General features: G+C 39.6%; 1 protein-coding gene and 1 long non-coding RNA gene across 5 annotated transcripts in view; both read right to left on the bottom strand.

The window, feature by feature from the left end:
* Window positions 1-3,487, bottom strand: part of LOC111570370 (E3 ubiquitin-protein ligase RNF31-like) — a 61,565-nt gene extending 58,078 nt beyond the window's left edge. For 3 of the 4 annotated variants that reach the window (XR_008602976.1, XM_023273095.3, XM_055014398.1), the window contains exon 1: window positions 3,293-3,487. Coding sequence is in view for 2 of the 4 variants with exons in the window: in XM_023273095.3 (XP_023128863.1) it covers window positions 3,293-3,346 (54 nt within the window). In the remaining 2 variants the exon portion in view is untranslated. Of the gene's footprint in view, window positions 1-1,550; window positions 1,682-3,292 lie in introns of all 4 variants that reach the window. The other variant, XM_055014399.1, reaches the window with a different exon arrangement.
* A 7,988-nt stretch (window positions 3,488-11,475) lies between these two features.
* On the bottom strand, window positions 11,476-12,855 carry LOC129349732 (uncharacterized). The gene is made up of 2 exons (XR_008602846.1): window positions 11,815-12,855; window positions 11,476-11,700 (listed from the first exon to the last, which is right to left on the bottom strand). It is a non-coding gene; the product is annotated as an uncharacterized LOC129349732 (long non-coding RNA).
* Window positions 12,856-14,356: the final 1,501 nt, after the last annotated feature.

Raw genomic sequence — 14,356 nt, 5'->3', positions numbered from 1 at the left:
TTTCTGTCACAGACCGCAGCCATAAAAGACACAGAAGACTTTTCACTCTAAGCATATATTCTCCCTATATCTTCTTTTTCTTATTATTAGTGAATGTATATGCTTTTGTGTTTAACCATGTTATAAGTTTACCTTCATGTAGCCTAAAGTCTACAATTTTAAAGTTTAGTCTATGTTTACACCTTTTATTATTATCTCAGGAACTGTATGAGACAAACATATTATGTTTGGTGTCATTTTAATCATTTATTCGGTGTTATTTCAGATCTGTGATCACCATAAATGTTGAACGATTGGATTTCTACATTTAAGAAATGGACTAAGAGTAAGTTTTAAAGGTATTTGGCCTCTGACCTCTCCTGGATAGTGAAGCGCAACACCGCCCCTTGGGAGGAACACATCCATGATTGGTTAGATGCTGATTTGAATTTGGATCCAAAGCTTTCTATATAGAGGAAAGTAACTGGAATGCAACTTGGCTTGAGTTAAGTTTTTGCTAAGTTTTGAGTTTAGCTTTGTTTTAGCTTTTCTTTTGGGCTTTCTTGAGTTTTTTTAATTTAGTTTTTAGCTTTTGTTTTGACCTTAAGAATGTAACTTGGGCTTTTAGAACAATTCAACTTAGGTTTGTAACTGTTCTTCTAAGAATGGGCTTGTAGAACATGGGGATCTCAGAAAAATGCAAGTTTTAGAAGAATGTAACCGGACGTAAGAATTACTTAAGAACTACAATAGTGCAAATATTTTCTTGATAACTATGAGCTTTGGCTCTTAGTGTTTTTACTTCGGCAGACTTTTGCAATGCAAACCTGCCAAAGTGCCTTCTTGTCTCTGCGTTCCTGAACCAACTCATCCAGCAGATCATCACAGCTCCACATTCTGCAGAGGCCTCCCTCTCACTACTACAAAGGCTACGCAAGTATCACTTTCCTTCTGCTAAACGGGTGAATTACAAATTAAAATTGGTTTTCCAATTTTCAAAGTAATTCTAAATTCATCACCTTTTCTACCAACTGTCCTTTCCTCTTGGATGTGATGTGTTTAATGCACCATTTTTGATAGCAGATTTTTACACATGCAAGAAAAAGTTATTCATTTTTTACTCAAAACATATATTACACACAACTCCTCCACTCTCATCCTGAACACCAGCACTCCTCAGGGGTGTGTCCTCAGCCCTCTCCTCTACTCTCTATTTACACATGACTGCTTTCCTGTTCACTCCAGCAACACCGTCGTCAAGTTTGCTGATGACACCACCATCATGGGACTGATTAGAGACAACGATGTATCAGCCTACAGGGAGGAGGTCCAGCATCTGCGAAGCTGGTGTCATCACAACAACCTGAACCTCAACACTGGAAAGACCAAGGAGATGATCTTGGACTTTAGAAGATCAAAGCAAACCGAGCACTCCACCCTCTACATGGATGGAAAGGAGGTAGAGAGGGTGGAGAGCTTCAGGTTCCAAGGGGTCCACATCTCTGCGGACTTCACATGGTCCACCCACATTACACACCAGGTGGGGAGGGCTCAACAGAGACTGTACTTACTCAGGAAGCTGCGTCAGGCTCATCTCCCCCAAAAGCTGCTCATAAACTTCTATCGCTGCACCATTGAAAGCCTCCTGACCTACTGCTGTACAGTGTGGTTCACCTGCTGCACTGCAGAGGACAGGAAGGACCTGCAACGGGTGGTGAGAGCAGCAGAGTGGGTGACTGGGACCACACTACCTCCCCTCAGAGACATCTACACCAGCAGACTTCAGAGGAAAGCCAGGGGAATCACCAGAGACCCCTCACACCCAGGACAAGCTCTTTTCTCCCCCCTCCCCTCAGGTAGACGCTACAGGACACTTAGAGTCAAAACCAACAGACTCAAAAACAGCTTTTATCCCCAAGCTGTCAAATGTCTGCTCCCTCCCCTCTGAATAACAATATCACATACCTGCAAGTGCAATATTTATGAGTCAATGCAATTCATACCATGTGCAATTTTGCTCTTATGTTGTATATACTCTTTAAGTTGTGTTTTGCTCTTATGTTGTATATATATTTTTTATGGTGTGTTACATAGACTATTTTTAATGCTGCTATTCGGAGAGTACTAAACTGATATTCATTGTTTTCTGTAACAGTGACAATAAAGATCTATTCTTCTATTCTATTAAGTACCAGGGTTTATAACAGTAAGTGCATAGGGTCTTAATAATTGCAAACACCAAAATAAATGTAACCCCACTTATAAGTTTCCTGAGACATGTATCATGCTGCTGCTGCTAATCCATGGACAGCTGTCAGTCTTCTTCTGTCCTATCTGAAAGTCATTAAGATTACATTGGTCTTCAAATCATTTAGATCATCTAGGCCCTAAAAATTACATGGGATTACTGATAACATAACAACATTTGTGTAGAAAGTTAATCTAATCTGAATTTTAGAACATCCCTTCCATTCCCCTCCCTCTGAATAAATCAATAAACATTAAACTGTGATTGCCCTTGACTATCATACAAGTTCAAGAACATAATTTTTTTTTTAAATCTACACAATAAACCATGTTAACTTAACCTAGAGTATGTCAGTAACATTAGCTGCTCACACTAATCCTCTAACTCTGGTGAAGTTCACCGAATTAAAAAAAACAAAACAAACAAAAAATAAACATTGATGTAATTAGCTTCATGCATGTCAGATGGTTATATGAATATTGTACATTTAATTATTTATTGACTACTACTTGCTAAATGGCAGTTCTGTCCATATTTACAGATTCAAATTATTTACTCAGAGCTTCTGGAAAACGATCTCAAGTCTCTATGAATCTGGTGATCATCAAGCATTTGGGACTTTGGCTGCCGGGACTCACTCTGTCAAAGACTCTGGAATAGAGAAGGCGTGTGTTGCTGTCCCCCTATCGGCCTTCACATGGATGAGCATGAAGCATGAACTGATGATTACACTCCCAGCCTACATCCGCTAAATCAGACATGGGGTGGCCAGACTCTAGCCGCCCCTTGTCTCCACTCCTGATTTTCCTTTTATACTGTAGTGTATTTTTATGAATTTACTCATCTTTTTATCTTTGTGGAAGATGTTTTATATTTGAACACCGACTGTCATGCTGTCCGTACAAATAATCCAGACACGAATCTATGGCCAAACGACATTTCGCATTATATATATTGCATATATGGCTTCTGAAACAATGTGTAGATATAATCCTCCAAAGTAGACATGTAAACCTGCATGTAGCAAATGCCAAACCATACAGGCATGCCGCTGCGGTTTCCTACCTCTGCTTCACAAGAACACGTCGGCGAATTCCTCCTTGAGTCCGCTGACCTCATTCACATAAAGCTGCAGAGTTACGCTCTTCTAAATACCCCCATCATTCCTACAGAGTAAATATAATGTACAGCACAAAAAGCTACGGCATACAGCCTGCTTCAGTCTCCCAGTGATAACTGAACGGGCTGGAGGAAAACATGGACGCAGCGTAAATGACGTCACCCACAGGTTTCGAAGCGGATGCTTTATGACAGTTGGTTATTAGTTATTAGTGATCAGAAGTCATTTATCAATGATCATTTAGATAGAGGTGAGTCACACTTGTGCAGAATGATTCCCGGAAAGATTGCAGTTGTCTCTTTTCTTAATTTCTTTTTAAATGTCACATTCATTATTACACAAATATGAATTGTAATAACAGAACATTCATATGACATCAATAGTGAACATAAAAAAAAAAACATTTTAAAAAATGCTAAATGACAAAGCCAGGGGACATCATTTATTCACACACCTGTTACTGGAAAAAATGTTTTAGTATATAGTCTGGTTTAATTTTGCACACACACTGAAATGTCCAGTTATCAAATTTGTAATTGTGGACATGTAATTTTGCAAAGATATTAAGTTATTAATAACATTCTTTGATTGAACTGCTGTTACCTTTATGGAAAGCAAAAAGAACATTCTCAAAATCATCAGCAAAAATATACTCAAGTCCTTTCATAGTATTTTTGTATAGCTTCAATGCCAGAATAAATTAAGAGTCTCCGGCCCATTGCCCTTACCTCTGTGGTGATGAAATATTTTGAAAGACTGGTTCGACACTTCATCACCTCCTCCCTACCTGCCTCCTTGGACCTCCTACAATTTGCATACCGGCCCAATAGATCCACAGAGGACGCCATCAACCACCTGCTACACACAGCCCTGGCCCACCTGGACACTAGGAAGCGGGATTATGTGCGAATGCTGTTCGTGGACTTCAGTTCAGCATTCAACACCATAATACTCTCCAGACTGGTCACTAAGCTGCAGGACCTCAAACTCACCTCTTCCCTGTGCAGGTGGGTCTACAGCTTTTTCACCAGCAGACCACGGGTGGTTCAAGTGGGAAAACGCCTGTCCTACTCATGCACCCTGATCATTGGTGGCCCCAGGGCTGTGTACTGAGCCCTCTGCTGTACACTCGTCTCAATTACACAGAGAGGTACAAACACACGCTCAATAGTATACACAAGTACCACACAAACTAAGACCCAGAGAGAGAATGGTGCTACATACCTGACAGCCTGATGGGGAAAGAGCATGAGGGAATACGGACATATGCCGTGGTAGGAATGTCATCCTGGCAGGTGCAGGAGCCAGGTAGAGATTTCTGAGAGAGAATCCACATAGGACCAGGTTTGATGAAGCTGGAGGACTAGAGGTTATGACAGTAGGTAGACGGAGCAGGCAGGAGTGGTCATGAACTGAGGCAAAAGGAAAGACTGGTTAGAACAACAAAACTGACACTGAGAGAAAGAAAAACAAAGGCTAACTGTAGTTGTTCAGTGGTCTCAGATCAAGTAATGGTCTGAGTCAGGCTTTTATGACTGAAGTAGATGAGTTGCAGGTGCACCACTCCCCACTGCAGGTGTATGGAGGACTAAAAGTGCCAAAATTAAATAAATAAATACATCATTAAATAATTAATTAAATATGTCATTAATTAATTAAAAGTGGAATTAAATATTTCATTAATTAATTAAAATTGGAATTAAATATTGCATTAATTAATTAAAATTGGAATTAAATACATAAATGTGTTATTAAATATGTCATTAATTTATTAAAATAACAATTATTTTAAGTAAAAAACATATTTCATTATTTCACTATTTAATTAATTATTTCATGGTCCTTGTGTTGCAGTGGATCATGAATTTATTTTATCTGTCAACCTCGCCCGTCAAAGTCCGTGGGCGGGACTAACGTGAATCTAGTCTAATCCACTGCTTTTGTCTGCCTTGAAACCGGAAGTAGAAGAAGTCTTTTTCTTTTTTAAAGAAGTCTTTTTATTTTTGTGTGACATCAGATCAGCACTTTTCCCCTCTATTTTGACAACTGTAAAGGGTCCTAGCATGGAGCTCTCCATTTTCCCACCTTTCCTCTGCTCCTGTCTGATGTTTTGCCGCATGACTTTGTCTCCCACTCTAAATCATCTTCGCAGCCCCTCTCCTCCCTCTTTCGCTTAATTTTTTTCCTGACTCGGTCAGTATTTTGTTTAGCTGCAAGGAAGTGTCCAGGTAGGGCCTGGACACTTGAGGACAATGATTCATGGGCAGCAATTGTTTGTACCAGCTCCTCATTTATCTGTAACAACAAGAAACACAAGATACAATGTCAGCATATCAGATGGGTAACTTGCAGCAACTATACACATAGACACAAATACTGTCCTACAGACCTCATAGTGTTCTGGAACCTCTGTCGGATATCTGGCCTCCCGTCCAAACATCAAGAAGTATGGAGAGAACCTTGTTGTCAGCTGTTTTTTGGTTCTCAGTGCAAACAAGGTTGCTGGGAGATGTTTGTCCCAAGTGTGTGGTTTGTCCCCCACCAATTTAGTCAAGGTTCTGTAAGGTCAGACATACACACAACACGATTAGTCATAGCTACAAAGTAATTTCTGTCAAAAAAGAAAACTTCAGCCACAATACCTTTGAATAGTCCCGTTCATTTTTTCCACCAAGCCATTGGTCTGAGGGTGGTAAGGAGAACAAAGCCTTCTCTGAATGCAGAGCTTCTCACAGACATGATAGTTGATCTGAGAATAGAAGTAAAAGCATGAATATTGACCCCATTGGAATTAAGGCACAAATGGCATGAGAAGTTCTTACCTGATTAACAAACTCTCGTCCTTGGTCTGTGAGAAGCCTTTTTGGTGCACCAAATTTGTCAAAGAAATTTAAAATGCATTCAGTGACCTCAATGGCAGTTTTAGTCTTTAAAGGATAGGCCTCTGTCCATTTTGTGAAGTAGTCCACCATTACACAAATGTACTGGTGTCCCTCTGAAGTTGGAGTCAGTTTGCCCACCAGATCCATGCCTACGAGTTCCAGAGGTTCATTTATCTGAAGAGAGAGAACATATTGTGGAAATTTATCTTTTGAAAAAAAAGAACAAAAACATAAAACAAAAGAAAACCCATATACACACACCTCAATAGGAATGTAGTCCTTCTTCATTTTTAATGCATTTCTTCTGGCCTGGCATTCAGGACACTCAGATATCTAAAGGAAATTTTTAAGGGGTCAACAGTGAACATGAAGACACTGCAAAAGTGTTACTTATAAAGTCACTTACGAATGTTGATGGAACTTACCCATTTTCGTATGTCCTTTTCCATACCAGGCCAGTAATACCGGAGGGCTACGGCATCCACTGTTTTTTCCATGCCACAGTGGCCTCCATGCTTACTGGCATGGAAAGCTAGGAACACTTGGTCAGCCTCTTCAGGAGAGGTTACCACTTTAGCATAATGCTCACCCTGCTGCCGTCTGTGGCATATGTAATGCAGCTGCCCATCTATTGGGCCAAACATATTAGTAATTCTACAGGAGTGAATTGTATTTTTAAAGTGACAAGATTCACCACTTACCCTTAATGATGTAATTTTCGCATCTTCTCTTTATAATATATCTACTTTTGGCTGTAGAGCCAATTGGATAGATTTTCTTCTGTAAGAAGTTTTCAATTTCTTTCACCTTATGGGGATCCATTTTTCAAAATCTATCTCTAATCTCCCAACTCACCACAAATCAGAAGTGTAGAAGCAACCATATATATTTATATATATATATATACCATGCCAAACCAATTCTGAAATGTGAAACAGCTGGTGCAGAGATAATCAGTAATTGTGTAAGGCTTTCCTTTATGGTTCATAATTCCGGTGACTGAATTACACCAAAGCAATACTGATTTATCAAACTGGAATTTTCTTAAAACAGCTGTTTTAATGTTTTGGCGTTTAATTTTTTATTTAATCTTGCTAACCTTCACAAACAAACAATAGCATAGACACATCTACAAAAGTTTATTGTCAGAATTGCATTAAAGAAAACAATAGCGGTCCGGTATGGAGGACTAAAAGTGCCAAAATTAAATAAATAAATACATCATTAAATAATTAATTAAATATGTCATTAATTAATTAAAATTGGAATTAAATATTTCATTAATTAATTAAAATTGGAATTAAATATGTCATTAATTAATTAAAATTGGAATTAAATACTTAAATGTGTTATTAAATAAATATATCATTAAATAATTAAATATGTCATTAATTAGTTAAAATTGGAATTAAATATGTCATTAATTAATTAAAATTGGAATTAAATACATAAATGTGTTATTAAATATGTCATTAATTTATTAAAATAACAATTATTTTAAGTAAAAAACATATTTCATTATTTCACGATTTAATTAATTATTTCATGGTCCTTGTGTTGCAGTGGATCATGAATTAATTTTATCTGTCAACCTCGCCCGTCAAAGTCCGTGGGCGGGACTAACGTGAATCTAGTCTAATCCACTGCTTTTGTCTGCCTTGAAACCGGAAGTAGAAGTCTTTCTAAACATGGAGGCTGTGTAGAGGGAGAGTCGCTGTGAACTTTCTAGAGAGTTGGTGAGAGATATTTTAGACCTTGCAGAGTATGTGGAAGCAGGACCTGCTTACCGCGAGCATGTAGCGTGTAAAGCAGAGGAATTTATTGACGTTGTTGAAGTTATTTCCGCACTTTCCGACCAAGATGTTGACCGTAGAGTGACTGCAAATTTAGAGGAAGTACTCCGCCGGTTTTCTGGTACCAGGGTGCAACAGGAGCACACACAGGGACCAGGGCGTTTGGCATACCGAGGGAAGTTCTGGAACATCACGTTCTTTGTGGATTACCAGCCTGTCAAATTGCAGCGATGCTCGGAGTGTCGAGCGCTTTTCCTTTAGGACCTACTCGGCGCGGCACGGCTCCGCTCGTCTTTGTTTAGCCGCGATTCCACAAGCATCTACTCGGCACGGTACGGCTCGTCTCATCTTTGTTTGCGAGCGTTTCCATACGGACTAATTTTCAGCACCTTCTCGGCTGAGGTTCCCAGCGAGCTGAGATGAGCCGATAATGTGGCGTTTACATAGTGCAGGCCACTGATTGGACAGGGAGTGACGACACAGAGCAACTTCAGCACGAAAACAAAATCCTGCATTAAAAAATGACTGTAAACAGCGACGGTGTGCATTGCTCTTCACGAAACTCTCTGTTCTTCATAATTTTAATGTGACAGCCAGACCTGTACCGTGGGTGAATGAAGAGGTCGAGACTTTGTCTTTGGTGGCGGACCAAAGAATACAGAGAGAGCTGGACGGAGAAAGTTTATCAGGAGGTCTCTGAGCGGATGGCCGCTCACATATACAGTAGACTGTATATAAAGAGGACAGAAGCAGTGTAGGGAGAAGCTGAAAAAGCTCAAAAATGACTATCGGTCCACCCAGGACCACAACGGCCGGCGTGGGTCAACCAGGAGGTGTTGGAAGAGGTTTAATGGAAGCTATTTACTGGCACCGCACCGGCGAGCAACAGGAGGGAGACTCAGCCGCTGCATTGTTGGAGACGTTCGAGGACGGTGAGTGTTTTGTGACTTCAAGAAACTTATACATCATTTATTCCATTGGTGGCAACCTTCTTTTAAGCAAACAAGTATTTTTAGAAAGTAACGTCGTTGTCTCCTGTAGCAGACAATAAGATAACTAGTTAGCCATCGGCGCTAACTCCGTGCTCTGCTTGTATTTCGTGCTGCTGTTTCTAACGTTTAGCTCTCAGAAGCTAATACTTCAGTCAGCATGCCGTGTTTTTCTTGTACTTAGAGTGAGTGTTTATTTCTGTTCAAGAATCCCTTTCCACATGCGAAGCCTACTCCACCTCCGTCGCGGAGCCCCCGGCTGCCCTGTCTCCTCTCCAGCACCAGCTCGGACACCGACACCAGCACGTCACAGCAACGTCTTATCACCGGTAAGACACGGTAAACAGAGAGCATGGTTGATTTTCGTATTATTATTACTACAGGTGTAAATGCCTGCAAGCATGATCAGAACAACGAGACCAATGACCAAGAATTGAGGCAGGTGTAAATGCAAACTGTGCAGCAGCCAGCTCAGGAACGCCTGATGAAAGCTACATGTAGCTACAGTGACACATAAACAGAACACATGCAGCTGCATTTATTTTCTATTGATTTAACAAGTAAGTCACTCTAATTAATTTACGTTCTGGTGCGGTGTAGTATTGCAACCATTCTTCTTATAGTCACTAGGTAGCTGTGAAACTGAATGAAAATATACATAAAAATGAGAAAACACAGCTCTTCTTAGCAACTCCAAAATGTGCACAGGATGAAATGAAGTTCACACCACGTCGTTTTTGTTTGTGGTGGAGCAGTTACTGCTTGTGCTTTGGTTAAAGCGAAGAGTGCCAGAAGTTTATTAAAGTATCAAAGACATGATCATGATTGAAAATGGATGGACGGGTGGCTAAACACATCACATCATAGCTGTGGAGTCCTTCCAGCTCCTGGGGACTACAATCTCTCAGGACCTCCTGAAAAAGGCTCAGCAGAGGATGTATTTCCTACGACAGCTGAGGAGACATGGCCTGCCACATGAGCTGTTGATCCAGTTCTACACTGCAGTCATACAATCTGTCCTGTGCACCTCTGGATCAACCACACAGCAGGACAGAAACAGACTACAGCCCATAGTACGGACTGCAGAAAACATCATCAGAGACCCCACTCACCCTGGACATTTGGACTACAGTGCCCTGTACACAAAAATCGCCACTACTGTGTTTATAGCAATTACCATTTTGCTAATGTGTTCATACATTCCAGTCTAGCTGTACATTTCTGTTTATATTGTGTTCTATTTTACTACTATTTCTTTTTCCTCCCTGTTCCTCTTTCTATTGTTTATTTTTTATTATTCTCTTCCATATTCCTAGGATGACACCAACAGCCGAAACCAAATTCTGTGTATATTGTGTACTTACTTGGCCATTAAAGCTGACTCTGATCACTTTTCTGTCTTTGGTCTAGGCAAGAGGAAAGGGGGCCACAGAAAATTGGACCTTCCTAGCGTACTTGTGGAGATGCAGGCTGAGGAGGAGTGGAGTCATGCCCAGCATGATGAGAACATCTGGTTGCTCCTCAGCGAGGCAAGAGAGAATGAAGCTGGCCCAGAATACTGCCTTCAACCAGTCATTCCTGGGTGTGCTGGGGCAGCTGGGGTAGCTGGGTAGGCAGTGGGCAGCCGGCGAGTGTGAGCGAGTCCACCTCCCATAGACTTGAGATTTACAAGTGCTGGTCATATAATTAGAATATCACGAAAAAGCTTGTCTTTTGGACAACTGTCAGGTCAGTAGTCTTCCCCATGATTGTGTAGCCTACAGAACTAGGCTGAGAGACCATTTAAAGGCCTTTGCAGGTGTTTTGAGTTAATTAGCTGATTAGAGGTGTCTTCAATATTGAACCTTTCTACAATATTCTAATTTTCAGAGATACCAAATTTGAGATTTTTGTTAGTATTCAGGTATAATCATCAAAGTTAAGAGAAATAAACATTTGAAATATATCAGTCTCTGTGTAATGAATGAGTATAATATACAAGTTTCACTTTTTGAATGGAATTACTGAAATAATGAACAACTTTTTTCATGATATTCTAATTATATGACCAGCACCTGTAGTTGTATATAGTTTTACTTTTAGCCCTCCACTGTAGGAGAGGCCCACCACAGTTTGTACTTTGCACATTGTAAATAGTTTTGATTTTGCTGCTGACTAATAAACTATTTTGTGACTTATGTGATTGCATCATAACTTTTCATTTTGTCTGTTAAGACACTGGTAGGAAAAGAGTCAACAGTCTGAACCAAACAATTCTATATTCCCTAATAATGTATTTGTGTTTAATGGGATTTAACATGTTTTAACACAAACTCCTTTATGGTTCATAATTCTGGTGACTGAATTACACCAAAGCAATACTGATTTATCAAACTGGAATTTTCTTAAAACAGCTGTTTTAATGTTTTGGCGTTTAATTTTTTATTTAATCTTGCTAACCTTCACAAACAAACAATAGCATAGACACATCTACAAAAGTTTATTGTCAGAATTGCATTAAAGAAAACAATAGCGGTCCGGGGACAGAAAAACAGAAGTATAACAAGAAGAACAACTTTTAACTTTTGCATGACACGTAGTGCATCAGTGCATCCTGTACATCTCTGCCCTCCTCCTCTACACCTTGTGCCACTGCAGGCTCATGTGCTGCTGCTTCAGGTAAATCCCATGAAGTCTCATCAGAGAGCATCTGAAACACATACACAGCATACATATTTTAATACCTAATAGCGACAAACTGCAGCCATTACAGGGTCGTTCACAGGACTGATACACGATAGCTAGCGAACTAGCATTAGCTTACCCTTATATGTCGTCTCGTTCATATCCTCTTGTCTTCAGCTTGATACTGCTGTATCGCCTCCCAAACTCTCCTGTGTGTCTCCTGAGTGTTTCGACTCGCCGCTCTCAGCTTTCTCCGACTCTTCTGTTACTCTGAATCTGACAGAAAGCCACAGACCGAGCAGCAGGTGTACTATCGCCTCCATGTACATTGTTGCATTGCGTTTGTGTCGCACAAAAATGACGGTAAGGGACTTTCGGGCCACCGTGCTATGACGACTCAACCCACGATGAGGTGGTACTCAATGTAATGGAAAAACAACTAAACCGAGACGAGCCGTGGCGCGCCGAGTAGATGCTAAAGGAAATGCTAAAGGAAAATTTGTCTTGCACCGCATGTATCAACATTTGGGAAAGAGGACCGAGTCTTTAGCGGTTGCTAATAAAGTTTTGTTTTATTGAGTATCCAAACCAACGTAGAGGTGAATAGCGCCACCCAGTGTATCGGAATGTGTTCACAAGCTCTGCGTCAATCCATTATCTGGAATCGATTTGCCTTGACTTGATGTGCAGGGTAACCAATCAGGTGTTAGGATCCGCCCACCGACTTTGACGGGCGAGGTTGACAGATAAAATAAATTCATGATCCACTGCAACGCAAGGACCATGAAATAATTAATTAAATAGTGAAATAATGAAATATGTTTTTTACTTAAAATAATTGTTATTTTAATAAATTAATGACATATTTAATAACACATTTATGTATTTAATTCCAATTTTAATTAATTAATGACATATTTAATGCCAATTTTAATTAATTAATGACATATTTAATGCCAATTTTAATTAATTAATGACATATTTAATTATTTAATGATATATTTATTTAATAACACATTTAAGTATTTCATTCCAATTTTAATTAATTAATGAAATATTTAATTCCAATTTTAATTAATTAATGAAATATTTAATTCCAATTTTAATTAATTAATGACATATTTAATTAATTATTTAATGATGTATTTATTTATTTAATTTTGGCACTTTTAGTCCTCCATAGTCCGGGGACCGAAAAACAGAAGTATAACAAGAAGAATAACTTTGCATGACACGTACTGCATTAGTGCATCCTGTACATCTCTGCCCTCCTCCTCTACACCTTGTGCCACTGCAGGCTCATGTGCTGCTGCTTCAGGTAAATCCCATGAAGTCTCATCAGAGAGCCATCTGAAACACATACAGAGCATACATATTTTAATACCTAATAGCGATAAACTGCAGCCATTACAGGGTCGTTCACAGGACTGATACACGATAGCTAGCGAACTAGCATTAGCTTACCCTCACATGTCGTCTAGTTCATATCCTCTTGTCTTCAGCTTGATACTGCTGTATCGCCTCCCAAACTCTCCTGTGTGTCTCCTGAGTGTTTCGACTCGCCGCTCTCAGCTTTCTCCAACTTCTATTACTTTGAATCTGACAGAAAGCCACAGACCGAGCAGCAGGTGTAGTGTCGCCTCCATGTACATTGTTGCATTGCGTTTGTGTGGCACAGAAATGACGGTAAGGGACTTTCGGACCGCCGTGCTATGACGACTCCACCCACGATGAGGTGGTACTCAATGTAATGGAAAAACAACTAAACCGAGACGAGCCGTGGCGCGCCGAGTAGATGCTAAAGGAAATGCTAAAGGAAAATTTGTCTTGCACCGCATGTATCAACATTTGGGAAAGAGGACCGAGTCTTTAGCGGTTGCTAATAAAGTTTTGTTTTATTGAGTATCCAAACCAACGTAGAGGTGAATAGCGCCACCCAGTGTATCTGAATGTGTTCACAAGCTCTGCATCAATCCATTATCTGGAATCGATTTGCCTTGACTTGATGTGCAGGGTAACCAATCAGGTGTTAGGATCCGCCCACCGACTTTGACAGGCGAGGTTGACAGATAAAATAAATTCACTGCAACACAAGGACCATGAAATAATTAATTAAATAGTGAAATAATAAAATATGTTTTTTACTTAAAATGAATTGGTATTTTAATGAATTAATGACATATTTAATAACACATTTATGTATTTAATTCCAATTTTAATTAATTAATGAAATATTTAATTCCAATTTTAATTAATTAATGAAATATTTAATTCCAATTTTAATTAATGACATATTTAATTAATTATTTAATGATGTATTTATTTATTTAATTTTGGCACTTTTAGTCCTCCATACAGGTGTGCTCACTCAGGTGATTATCCAATGGCCTGAACCTGCCCGCAATCCACACACACACAAATTGCACACGACCACCAGGTGGAAAAGGAAAAGAGGGGAACCTCCAACTCTGCCACTAAGCAGAGTTGGAGGTGGAGGGCGTAGTTGTACTTTTGTAATTCTTGTCCTGCTTCTTCCATCTTCTCATCTGTGTTCATCTGCTGTGTCATGTATATTTCCCCACGTGAGGCATCTTATCTTATCTTGTCTTGTCTTATTTTATCCGCATTATAGGAATTGAGACATCTTTTGTTATGCTGCACCACCATCAATTTCCAGTTCA

The sequence above is a fragment of the Amphiprion ocellaris genome, chromosome 10 (genome assembly GCF_022539595.1).
Source record: "Amphiprion ocellaris isolate individual 3 ecotype Okinawa chromosome 10, ASM2253959v1, whole genome shotgun sequence".
NCBI lineage: Eukaryota > Metazoa > Chordata > Actinopteri > Pomacentridae > Amphiprion > Amphiprion ocellaris.
This window is presented reverse-complemented; position numbering and strand designations above follow the sequence as displayed.